This window comes from Aedes aegypti, chromosome 3, assembly GCF_002204515.2.
Source record: "Aedes aegypti strain LVP_AGWG chromosome 3, AaegL5.0 Primary Assembly, whole genome shotgun sequence".
Lineage (NCBI taxonomy): Eukaryota > Metazoa > Arthropoda > Insecta > Diptera > Culicidae > Aedes > Aedes aegypti.
This window is the reverse complement of record NC_035109.1, coordinates 104151781-104165739: the sequence shown is the minus strand read 5'-3', so window position 1 is coordinate 104165739 and position 13959 is coordinate 104151781. Positions and strand designations below refer to the sequence as shown.

The 13959-nt window shown below is 37.9% G+C and overlaps 1 protein-coding gene across 2 annotated transcripts in view; it reads right to left on the bottom strand.

Annotated features, from left to right (window-relative positions):
- The window catches only part of LOC5573555 (histone-lysine N-methyltransferase trithorax), a 141820-nt gene extending 127861 nt beyond the window's left edge, over positions 1 to 13959 (bottom strand). For both annotated transcript variants that reach the window (XM_021848908.1, XM_021848909.1), the window contains exon 1: positions 13161 to 13959. In XM_021848908.1, the coding sequence (XP_021704600.1) occupies positions 13161 to 13475 (315 nt within the window). In that variant the 5' untranslated portion in view covers positions 13476 to 13959. The remainder of the gene's footprint in view (positions 1 to 13160) is intronic.

Here is a 13959-nt window from a genome sequence, read left to right as displayed (position 1 = left end):
CCTTTTGATAAAAATTTACGATGTTGCTGCGCACGAAACACAGTTGCTGGTTTGTGAAGTTGTCAAAATGCGTTGTATTGTTATTCAATGCACGGAATACTCAAGTAGACTTGTTTGATGTTTCAGAGTTGCTGTATTTAGAATCCTAATGAAAAAAGAGAACACCCGGCACCGTAAAATGTCAAAAAAGTGGACTTGGAATTTCATTTACTATCGTTCTTGCTTGACCCAATCACACCCCCATTTTCAATGTTTTAGACATGGTACCAAAAAAAAAATGATGTTTTTGTGGAAAAATCAAACAGATTCCGGAAAATACATGTGATGTGTAATGAAAAGACTTTCAACATTCTACTAATACAACGATAGAGGCTAGAGTACATGCGTGATACTTTGTACAGGAGAAATTTAATGTTGTAAATTTTATCTAGTTTCAACATGCAAGTTTATTGATGTAGTAAACAAAAACTACTATTTCTAAAATTGTATATTGTTATGAATTATGTGCAATAATATGTTCCCTAACATATAAGTTATAAATTTTAGTAATATCAGCGTTATGAGCTGAAATATTTCACAAAACATATTTTTCCGTTTTGACCCAATCTCACCCCCTAGACCCATTGTCACCCCCATCGACGGTAACTAGTAGATTTCCTCGATAAATTTTTGGAGCAATTCCTGAGAAACAGTGGATACATTCATGAAGGAATCCCTTTTAAAAATGACTAGCCGTTACGCTAGAAAAATCGACATGGGAATGACTAGCCGTTACGCTAGAAAAATCGACATGAGAATTCGAGAAAAAATCGTGTAGTTTCCTAAAAAAAATCCTTAACGGATTTGTTTAGAAACTCTTGAATAATTCTTGAGTTATTGCTTCCGTAACATCATAAAAGGATTAAGAACTTATAACATATATGTAACTATTGCCGTAATGCGAAATATTGCTACATACAGAGATTATTTCAAAACAATTATTATATCTCAAAAAAGATAACATTCCTAGTGGAGAAAATGATGCAGACACAGCAGAGCGCAATATCCATTCATCCTGAACCCATTATAAAAGGGGAATACCCTTCTAGTGTTTGTTTTGACGACGAGAGCCCTTCTTGTGCATTTTCTTGTTTGTACATGATCATCATTCCTTTTATCCATTTCGTTTCTAAACGTGTTGACCTTTTCCTTTAAATCCCATTTTCCCCGCTGCTCGCAAGCTGCTGACACAGATGGCATTGAATTCGTCTGTATCGTTTTCCAATCTTCAACAAAATGTGCCCTCCCAGTCAAAGTCCCGCAGATACACATACCTACTCAGCAAAACTGTTCATCTCGTGTCGCGTTTTTTTTTTTTTTTTTTTTTTTTTTTTTTTTTTTTTTTTTTTTTTTTTTTTTTTTTTTTTTTTTTTAATTTCTTTATTAGTATCATTCCAAACATTACATTCATTTCTTATATCTAGGTGTTCTGTGTTATTTGACAACACTATCATCCTAATTTGGTAAAACAAATTTAAGATTTAATTAACATTTTGTTAACAACATATTACATTTCATTTGCCGTAGCAGTTCAGTTTTTTTACAGGTGAGTTGATTTCACCTGCTTATAAGAGAAAAAAAATGTTTTTAATATACTTAACCTAACTTAACCTAAACATATAACGCATTAATCGTGGCAATAGAAGATTGTAACGATTTTTGCCTGAAATTATTAATGATTGTATTTGACATTTGTTCCAATGTTTCAACATTGGATATTCTATGTAACTCATTGGTACTATACCAGGGAGGAAGCCTCAGAATCATTTTCAAAATTTTATTTTGAATTCTCTGCAGAGCTTTCTTCCTGGTATTACAACAGCTAGTCCATATTGGTACAGCATACAACATGGCTGGCCTGAAAATTTGTTTGAATATCAACAGCTTGTTCTTAAGACAAAGTTTTGATTTTCTATTAATAAGGGGATAGAGACATTTTACATATTTATTACATTTGGCTTGAATGCCCTCAATATGATTTTTGAAAGTTAAATTCTTATCTAGCATGAGCCCTAGATACTTAACTTCATCTGACCAATTTATTGGAACCCCTCTCATCGTGACAACATGTCTACTTGAAGGTTTCAAATAAAGAGCTTTTGGTTTATGTGGGAATATTATTAGTTGAGTTTTGGAAGCATTAGGAGAAATCTTCCATTTTTGCAAGTATGAAGAAAAAATATCCAAACTTTTTTGCAATCGACTACAGATGACACGCAGGCTTCGTCCTTTGGCGGAGAGGCCTGTGTCATCCGCAAACAAAGATTTTTGACATCCCTGAGGTAGCTCAGGTAAGTCAGATGTGAAAATATTGTATAATATTGGTCCCAAAATGCTGCCTTGAGGAACACCAGCTCTTACAGGAAGTCTTTCAGATCTGGAGTTCTGATAATTAACCTGAAGTGTACGATTTGACAGATAACTTTGAATTATTCTAACAATGTATGTTGGAAAATTAAAGTTTTTTAATTTTACAATCAAACCTTCATGCCAAACACTGTCGAATGCTTTTTCTATGTCTAGAAGAGCAAGACCAGTAGAATAGCCTTCAGATTTGTTGGAACGGATCAAATTTGTTACACGTAAAAGTTGATGAGTGGTCGAATGTCCATGGCGGAATCCGAACTGTTCATTGGCAAAAATTGAATTTTCGTTGATGTGGGCCATCATTCTGTTCAAAATAACCTTTTCAAAAAGTTTACTGATGGAGGAAAGCAAACTGATTGGGCGATAGCTAGAAGCTTCTGCAGGATTTTTGTCTGGTTTTAAAATTGGAACAACCTTAGCATTTTTCCATTTGTCAGGAAAATATGCTAATTGAAAACATTTGTTAAATATATCAACTAAAAATGATAAGCTACTTTCTGGAAGTTTCTTGATGAGGATGTAGAAAATTCCATCATCGCCAGGAGCTTTCATGTTTTCGAATTTTTTAATAATAGTTCTCACTTCTTCCAAATCAGTCTCCCAGGCATTTTCGAAAACGTTCTCTTGATTGAGAATATTTTCGAACTCCTGAGTAACTTCATTTTCAATTGGACTAGTAAGTCCTAAATTAAAATTGTGCGCACTTTCAAACTGCATAGCAAGTTTTTGAGCTTTTTCGCAATTAGTTAGTAATAATTTGTTTTCCTCTTTCAATGCCGGTATAGGCTTCTGAGGTTTTTTCAAGATTTTAGATAATTTCCAAAAGGGCTTGGAGCCAGGGTCCAATTGAGAAATTTTATTTTCAAAATTTTTGTTTCTTAATTGAGCAAAACGCTTTTTGATTTCTTTCTGCAAATCCTGCCATATAATTTTCAGAGCAGGATCGCGAGTGCGTTGAAATTGCCTTCTCCTCACGTTTTTAAGACGGATCAAGAGTTTAAGATCATCGTCTATAATCACGGATTCAAATTTTACTTCACATTTTGGAATTGCAATGCTCCGGGCTTCAACAATGGAATTTGTTAAAGTTTCAAGAGCATTGTCAATATCAAGTTTAGTTTCTAAAGAAATGTTAACATCAAGATTGGAGTCAACATACGTTTTATATATATTCCAGTCGGCTCGTAAATAATTGAAAGTGGAGCTGATAGGATTGAGAATCGCTTCTTGGGATATTTGAAATGTAACAGGGACATGATCAGAATCAAAATCAGCATGAGTAATCAGTTGGCTACAAAGATGACTAGAGTCGGTTAAGACCAAATCAATCGTAGATGGATTTCTAGAAGAGGAAAAACATGTGGGGCTATCAGGGTATTGAATTGAGAAATATCCTGAAGAGCACTCATCAAATAAAATTCTGCCGTTGGAATTACTTTGAGAATTATTCCATGACCGATGTTTGGCATTAAAGTCACCAATGACAAAAAATTTTGACTTATTGCGAGTCAATTTACGCAAGTCAGTTTGGAGCAAATTAACTTGCTGCCCAGAGCATTGAAAAGGCAAATAGGCAGCTATGAAAGTATATTTACCAAACTGTGTTTCAACAGAAACACCTAAAGTTTCAAAAACTTTAGTTTCAAATGATGAAAACAGTTGATGTTTTATACGCCTATGAATGATGATTGCAACTCCCCCACATGCCCCATCAAGTCGATCGTTACGATAAACAAAAAAGTTAGGATCTCTTTTGAGTTTAGATCCAGGTTTTAAATACGTTTCGGTAATAACTGCTATATGCACGTTATTAACCGTAAGAAAATTAAACAGCTCGTCCTCTTTACCATTCAGAGAACGAGCATTCCAATTTAAAATATTTAAATTATTATTTGGATCCATTAGAAAAACGTAATCCAATAACAATTTGATTTGTAAATTTTACACCTACTTGGACTGCTTCAGTCATAGTGGTGGCTTTGAACATTGCATCAATCATTAGATTCAATTGTTCAGTTAGAAAATTAAAATCAGAGGCAGACATGTCATGTGATTTCCCATTGGAATTTCCGGTAGACGAAGAAGCGGAGTTACCTGTGGCGGTAGGGTTTTTTCCATTTGATTTGAAACAAGTGGAATGGGTACCCATGGATCGAACAGGGGAGGAGTTCGAATTTCCTGCTACGATATCGGCAAAGGATTTACCGTGGGTAGATACATTTGAAATAGAAAGATTCGAACGGCTACCCGACGGATTAAAATTAGTTTGTGAAAAAGCATGATTATGATCTTCCTGATGGGTATGATTCATGATCAAGCGATCGTTAACTGAAAAATGAGCATTGTTCGATACTCTACCAGGCAAATTCCGGAAACGACCGTTATCGTAACGGATATTATCTTTCATCTGCCTGGCACGAGCCTCAATGACCTTTTTGCGTGAAGGACAATTCCAAAAATTGGACTTATGGTTAGCCCCGCAATTACAACATATGAATTTGGTGGTATCTTCCTTCACTGGACAGACGTCTTTGGCGTGAGAGGAACCTCCGCAAATCATGCATTTAGCATCCATGCGACAATTTTTTGTGCCATGACCCCACTTTTGGCACCGACGGCACTGAGTGGGGTTCTGGTAATTTCCTCCAGGTTTCTGGAAATGTTCCCATGTCACACGGACATCAAACAAAAGTTTTGCTTTTTCTAAAGCTTTAATATTATTTAGTTCTTTTTTGTTAAAGTGAACTAAATAAAATTCTTGAGAAAGCCCTTTCCGAACAATGCCAGATTGGGTTCTCTTTTTCATAATGATTACTTGGACTGGGGAAAATCCAAGTAAATCATTTATTCCATTTTTGATCTCTTCAGGTGATTTATAGTCACTTGAGAGACCTTTCAAGACAACTTTGAACAAACGTTCAGTTTTGTCGTCATAAGTAAAATATTTGTGCTTTTTCTCTTCAAGATGTTTGAGAAGAAGCTCACGATCTTTAAGAGTTTCCGGCAAAACGCGACAGTCTCCTTTCTTTGCGATTTGGAAGGAAACCTTGATTCCCCTAATGGAGTTCAAGATCTCCTGCCTAAATCCCCCAAATTCGGAACAACTGACCACGATAGGCGGCACTCTTTGCTTCCTCACTTGAATCAAAGAGCCTGGGCTAGAGGCTGCTTCGATTTGGTGTTCGGAAAATTTGTCTAGAGCATCGAACTGATTGCTCATTTCGATACAATTATTCATTTCACCCTTGGAAGAAACTTCGCATTCCGGGGAAGCGTCCTTTCTTCCATTCTTGCCACGTGTAGTGACAGTTTTAAACCCCACTTTTTTGGAAGGAAGTAGTGAATTCAGAGATTCACCCTTCCTTTTGTTTGTTGTTGATACCATGTTTAATTAATAAACGAAAGAAGACGTGACCTTCGAAAGGTTTTTTCCCAAGACGGTGTCCAAGAAGGATTACCACCGCTAGCTTTCGCCAACGGGTCCAACGAAAAATCGAAGGCACGGGTCCAAACAAGGATCGTAAAGGGATCAATAGTAGAAAAATAGTACTGAAAAGTACTGTTTTAGTAGCACTGAAAAGTACCGTTTTTAATTTTAGCACTGAAAAGTACTGTTTTTGTAGCACTGAAAAGTACTGTTTTATTGCTTTAGGTAGTTTTTAAGAAAACTTCCAAGAGCAGAGAGAATTCGTGTACGCACAGCACGAAGGTACGATGCGCACTGTCTCGTGTCGCGTTTATGATGGTAAACTGGCGGTGGTTGTATTTATGGATGGAGGTGGTGATGATTGACCGCGATTGAGTCATCGCCTACAGTTGCTACTGCAGCAGCCCACAGAGACAAAATTTGCGCACTATTTTTATTTATTTTTCCCAAATTTTCGACTTTGGGCCGTGGTGGTTGCACTAACACATGCAGACATTGTGCCAGCGCACTGGTGTGCTGTGGATGCTTGGGTTTCGTCAGTTGCACGGTGCGGTCAGTCGAGGGAAATGTTTGAGAAAAAAATCTTTTTTGATTTTTTTATAGATTTGAAAAACAAGATAATCTACGGTAGCTTTTGTTCACCTTATTTTAAAAATTCTTAGCAAACTTTTTGAAAATAATTGGTTTAGGGTCTCACGAACTCGTTCATAGAGGTTTTTATTATTCTTGATGGATTTTTGGGGTGATTATTAATACATTTCTCTAGTAAGATCAAGAATCAGTAAGAAAGCCATACAAGATTTCATCTAGGAGTTTCTAAGTTGATTTTCCACTATTTTTAGCAACATGGATTCCTTAAAAAAATCTAAGGATTCTCCCAGAAATTTCTCGAGTAAATTCTTCTAAAATATTTCGCATAACTTATGATCTCGCCCTAAAAGCCATTGGTAACCATGTATGTAGCCCATTGTTTCTGAGCATTTGAATGGATTTACACGTTGTTTAACAACTCTATGGTGAAGAAAGGATCATTATCTACCTACCAGTGATGTTGGTTTGGATGTTTATTCCTTCACTTGCTCAGAAACAACGAGCTACACACATAGTTACCAATGGCTTTTAGGGCGTTATCTCAGAGTATGCGAGATATCTTTCAATTTTTTCTAAAATATCTTTCAAGAAATTTCGTGTACTGGAAAAAAATTTGGAGGAATTTCCCAATCTCAATCTTAAGAAATCCTTTAAGCAGAATTCTGTGTATTTTCCCGCATTGGGGATATCGCCCCAGAGACTTACTCAGAGATTTCTGCAGGGATTTTGATAAAGATTTTCACAGATTTGTCCAAAGACTTCTGCGAGGATTTCTCCAAATATGTTTCTTCCTCTAGATATGCAGTCTTGACTGGCACAGAAACTGCTTCTCAGCATAGTGTTCAACGAACACTTTCACGATCACGGTTATTAACTGAGTGTTTTTGCCTAAGTTGCCATTTTCACATCCGTACATCGTGAGGCAGGTACGATGATATTTTATGTCAAGGTAACTTCAAGAAATTTCCGTTACGTTGAGGACGTTACTACTAGGCTAAGGAAGGCCCCTTCTACTTCTCCAGATATTCTTATTAGATTTTCCTGATTTTTCGAATTTCTTCAAATGCTTCATGTAAAATGAAACCATCCAGGATTTCCTCGAGATTTTTTTTTAACCAGGAATTTCTAATCGGGTCACTGTCCAGCGGTACACGTATCCAGAGAACGATCCAGAGAACGGCGTGACATTTGCAGCGTGGTTCTCAAGATACGAGAATATACTCATTGAAGACGCGAAGAATTCGGATGATGCAGCGAAAGTTAGACTCTTGCTTCGGATTTTTAGCACGGTGGCTCATCAAAAGTATATCGGGTATATTCTTCCAAAAAAAACCTGGGTATCAAAACTTCAAACAGACGGTTTCCACACTGAAGGTTATTTTTGGAAGGCAGATATCGTTATTCAACGCCAGATGCCAATGCTTGCAGTTGTCGAAGAGTTCCAGAGACGATTTTTACACCTATGCAGGAGTTGTAAACCAAAAATGTGAGGAGTGCAAGCTGAACGAACTTACATCGGATCAATTTAAATGCCTTATGTACAATAAGCTTCAAATCTCACCGCGATGCAGATATACGCACTACGCTATCATCCAGGATCGAAAGTAATAATCCGGGTGAAGAGATGACGGTGCAAAAACTTGCAGAAGAATGTCAACGACTAATCAATCTCAAGCGTGATACAGCAATGGTAGAGAAGCAAGGCAACATGCAGCAAACAGTTTGCGCAATCAATCGTTCAAATCCATGGAAATCGACAGCAAGTGAAGAATCCAACGAAGTCCCTAGATCACCATGTTGGCGATGTGGGGACATGCACTACTCAAAATACGGTGTGTTCATCAACCACGAGTGCCGAACGTGTCAGAAAACAGGACATAAGGAGGGTTTTTGTGCTTGTTTTGAGAATGTGAGCAAGAAACATAGGGAAAACGGTAAGTAATGATTCAACCACAAAATGCAAGCGCAAGCACAAGGAGTATTCACCATCAATCAGGTCGGGCTGATGATCAGACGGAAGTACATCACAGTTCAAATCAACAGAGTATCAACCAAACTTCAACTTGACTGTTCCTCTGACATCACTATCATTCTAGAGGACGTCTACGTTAAATTAGGTTCACCAGCTGGAAAAGCACCATTCATTGCCGCGGTTAATGCAAGTAGCGAGAAAGTTGGTCTAATTCGAGAAGTAGAATGCAACGTTTCGTTAACCGAATGACTAAAAAGCGACGACATTTCGTAACTAAAGTACCAGCATTGACTTTATTTGGTATCGAGTGGATAGAGATGTTGGATGGAAACGCTGTGTGCAATATTGTGAAGCTGCAGAGTTTTCCTTCAACGGAAGGATTCATTCAAGAGCCTAAGGAAGAGTTTGCAAACATTTTCATTGATGAACTCGGGCTATGCAAGAAGCAGAAAGTATAGTTTACGTTAACTCTGGCATCAAACCAATTTTTCAACCTGTGGAATGTGAAACGACTTGTTCTATCTACAGCCAAGATTAAAGTAGAATTAGAACGTCTTCAAAAACTCGCAATCATCACTCCGGTGCCATATTCGGAATGGGCGGTTCCAATAATAATAGTGGACAAGTCAAATGGGCGAGTGAGAATAAGTGCTGATTATTCAACTGGATTAAATTCTGCATTGGAACCGCATCAACATTCTTTTCCACTACCTCGAGATATTTTTGCGCTAGCCAACAAGAAAGTTTTCAGCAAAATAGACACATTCGAGTTCATAAGGCTTTCTCCTGGCGTCAAAATAGCTCCAGGGGCATTTAAAGAGATTGTGGACAACATGATGGCTGTTCCCGAAGGAGTAGGTGGATACCTGGACGATTTAATTGTAGCAAGCGACTCTGTTGAAGAACACATTCGTTATCTCGAGTGCCTTTGTGCTCGTATTCGTGAGTTCGGGTTCACGCTCAAGATCGTGAAAAGAGTGACTTCGTCATGAGAGAAATCAAGTACTTAGAATTTATCATTGATTGTCAAGAAGTTCGTTCGGATTCGGAGAAAGTTCGTGCCATCAGTGAGATGCCAGCACCACATGATGAGACTTCATTGAGATCATTTCTGGAAGTCGTAAATTATTACAGCAAGTTTGTACGAGGAATGCATGAACTACGACAACCCATGGATGCATTACTCAAGAAAGACGTCAATTGGAACTGGTAAGCAGCTTGTCAACAGTCATTCAACAAATTCAAGCAAATCTTACAATCAAATCTATTGCTCACACATTACTATCGAAGGCTCGAAATCATTGTGACCGCTGGTTCTTCCATGAGTGGCGTAGGAGCTGTTCTGTTTCATCGATTTCCGAATAGCAGCATCAAAGCAGTTTGGCATCAGCATCACGAACCATGACTCAAGCAGAGAAAGGATACATTAAAGGAGAAAAGGAAGCATTAATGCTCATCTTTGCTGTAACGAAATTCCATCGAATGCTATTTGGTCATCAATTCACATTACAGACCGACCATAAGCCGTTGATTTCCATTTTTGGCTCAAAAAAGGGTATCCTGGTTCACACAGTCAAGCGACTACAGCGTAGGGCTTTGACTATGCTACTGTATAACTTCAAAATTGAATTCATGTCAACAGAAAGTTTTGGTTATGTTGATTTTTTTTACCAAGGCTCGTTAATTAGCATTCAAGATCTGAAGAGGAATACGTCATTGCAAATACTAGGATGAAAACTAGCATTAGAAATATTCAAGCCGAATCTCTTTCAACACTTCCAATCACACACGAAATGGTTGTAGCTGCTACCAAGAAAGATTAAATACTTCAAAATATACTTCAACAGATAAATGGACAATGGATGGGCAACAAACCATTAAACACAAGAGGTCAAAAATCGTCAAGAATCGTTATACAGCTCAGACGATTGTATAATGTATTCCGATAGAGTGGTAATTCCCGGATTCCTTCGTACTGCAGTTTTGAAACTAGAATGAAAGGAATTGGAATTGGAAGAACCGTCGTTAGATGATTCCGAAGGACTCATCAATAGTCCAATTGATTTAGCAGAGTGCGCAATAGAAGCATCCATGACCTGTAGTTAGAGACTTAGAGAGTACCGTATGCAAAAGTTTCCTGCTTTTTTCAATGGAGGGAGATGTTAGCAAGCCATAATTTATTATCAATTTATCATATCAAGCCATGGCGAGCGACGAGGCGTAGTTGGCTACACTTTCGTTTCATAAGCGGAAGGTCATGGGTTTGATCCTCAGTCCTTCCACCAGCCACTCTTCGTTAAGTCGCTGGAAGACGCACCACGTGAGACGTTGCGAACACAAGTATTTCTCGGATGGTAATCATCCACCACCACACCTGGAATAATGGCAACCGACAACAAAGCAAACACACATGGACTATTCTTGATGGAATCGTTATAACAACGGCAACAGTGTAACACCAGCGGCGATGTCGATGTCCCTCCTACATCGGTAAAGTAGAGGTGGATCGATCAGCATACACGCAAAAAAAAATGTGCGGTAAAAACTATCATTTTAGGGGGTTAACTTAAGCGCTCGTACCGGCAATTTTCAGCAGACCAGAAATGCGCTTGATTTTACCATGTCTGTAGTCGAAAACAGATTGTTGTAAATTATTTCTGTCAAATGTACCAGTAATATGTTGGGATGTACCGTAAACATAGTAAATTGGTCTGAAATTCCATGGTAGTTTCAAGAATGGGCGTAGTCAGCTAAAATAGTAGTTTTTACCACAGATTTTTTTCCCGTGTATGTGATAAAAGTAGATAGAATGAAATGTAGAGTAATGATCAACTGTGGCTATGTACTATAAAAAGCTTAGCACATATGTCAATCTATAATCCGCTCGCGTAGTGCCCATGCGGACAATAGAGCTTACCAAATAGAGTTAAAAGAAAAAAAAAAAAACATATCAAAGCTTGTATCGCAGGAGATAAAATAAAACATTTAAATTTTCGCCTTAATCCAGTCTAAGGTCTGTTCAGTGGACACCTTGTGCATGCTGTATCTTTTTAATTTATCAATGTAATTTCAATCGGTTTTCTGTACTTCGATCGACTAGTATTGTACAATGTTGTAATAATAAAATATTCTCCAAAATAATTTAATTGCACAACGTTTAGAACAGTCGATTTTTCGAGGTTATCAAAATCAATGATTGTTAGAAATTGGCTGGAAAATTCGACAATCTATATTCGTTATTTTCAAAAAAGGCTTGTTCTTCGAAAACAATATCAATCAGAAGCCTGATGGAAAAAATCAAGTTATTTTTGGTGCAACAATTTTACAGATATAATAAAATCATTTTTCCCGATATTTTTGGAGAAAAATATTTTAAATTTGAAGGGAATTGATAAGAACAGATTTTTTTGGTTTAAAGTGCGTCCTGACGGTAGTGCTAATATAGTATTAATACTAAAAATAACTAACGCCTTTATAGAGTTACTTAATTAGTCCCCACGTCGCATTTAAAGCATAATAGAAATCAGTGGCGATTCCCTAACCTCAAATCTACCTGTTCCACGAATAGAAATTCTTGAATTTCAGCAACAAATTTGCATCTATTTAGAAGATATTTGTTAGAAATGACGATTCCAATAATTTACTGTTCGCTCTATAATTTATTTCTGCCGAATAAACCATTTTTAGATTCGTAGAACAGGTAAAAAGTGAGGTTACGAGTCGCCTCTGATAGAAATACAATAAATATCTGTTTATTGCTTTTCAAACAGCTGGTCGAGCCTTAAATTTAACTTTAAAGACCTGATGCTTGAAAAAAAAAGAGAAGAAAAAACTAGAACAAACACAGATTTAACAGATAATCCAATCAAACATTTATCTAAGAATTTTTCTAGAGGGGTGACGATTCTGAGCATCACAATTTAAAAGATCCGCCTTCTTAGCTGGTATAATTGCCACAAGCTTAATCTAAGGATAGCAAAACTTGGGTATAATTTACCAGCTTAACTCGTATAGACCTGAATGAAAGGAAAAATACTAAAAACCTCACCGTTTAATGGATTCTTAACGGATTCAAATGATTAGTGGTCAGTATACTGGCACACATATCTAGTTTCTAGAAGTGACCAGAGGAACTCGGGAATATTCCTGTGGCCGGAGTTCGTAAAATCGGACAAAATCTTTTGGAAAATGCCAAAATAAAAATTTGATGATACTCTGCGAGATCTCTTCTTTTCTTCTTTTTATGCCTAGCAAGCTCACCGTGTTCTCCAACCGAGACCGAGACCGCGCGCGCGATTGTGTTGTTTTTTGTTTGCGTTTCATTCACGCGGCGATGAGCTCTGCCGAATTGAAACGCACACCGACAAGGAGCGTCGATTTTTCCTGCTTCCTTTCTCCAATCATTCATCATTCTCCTCACTATTTTGCCTAGTGGTTGCAAGTTTTTTTTCTCTCTGTTCTTCGTGAATGCGAAAATTCCATAATTTTCTTTGGGGCAACGCAATTCTAATAAGGATCATTGATTCGTCAAAACACAGATTGAGGAGGAAATCTCGTTCGTTATGATTGAAACATATTCTGTCCAGATGTAGCCCTAGTGTAGAACTAGCCCTCGTGCGTTAAAATACACTCTAATAAAGATTTAAAAAAAAAAAAAAAAAAAAAAAGATGTAGCCCAATTGCCAAAAGTACGCAATATCGATCATTGATTGATAAATTTCTATGCAAAGCAAGAACGCAACTTTGGATATGATTACTACTTACCTTACTAACATCATCATCGCCATCTTGATCAATTTCTTCATTGTCTAATAACGACGTTGATACCTTTGCTGACGGCTGCTGCTGATTCTGTTTTTGCTGCTGCACAGCAGGCTGTGACTGTATTGGTAGTGGTTGATTCAACTTTTCCGTCGTCGACGAATTTTCCTGCTCCTGGTGCTGCTGCTGCTGTTGGTTATTATCCTCATCGCTGCTGGTTCCGCTGGCCAGGGTATTCAGCCCAGCACCGGACAGGACGGAAACCCGTTTCTTGTTCACCAGACGCGACGGCTTACCGGGAAACTTTGACTTTCCCATCGTGGAAAAAGCGGACGGGAAGCAAATTTTTACACATCACTGGGGCTCCTTTAGCCTACTGCTTTTCGTGTTCTCCTTCCGAATGACACTATTTTCTTCTTTTCTCCACTTCCTCCCTAATTCTTTCGGGACTCCCTCTCTGTATCCTTGTTTTGTGTATCCTTTCCTTCTTTCAAAGAATCGTTATATCCCATTCGCAAAAAAAAAACTCCACAATTTTTCCTTCTCACTTCCCACGGCAAATCAACATTTTGGATCTTTTTGGACTCGAACACATACAGACACCTTTTCCACCAAAAACTCTATTATCAGGACTCCGAGGGTGGTGGAAAGGGGAATAAAATTCACACACACTATTACACAGGGAACAGGCGAAGGGAAGGCGCAAAATGCACGCGGGGTGGCGGGCGGCGTTCGTGCGGTTTCATACACGCGCAGCGGGAGCACTTTACAAAACACGACCGAACCGAGAGACAGCACTAAC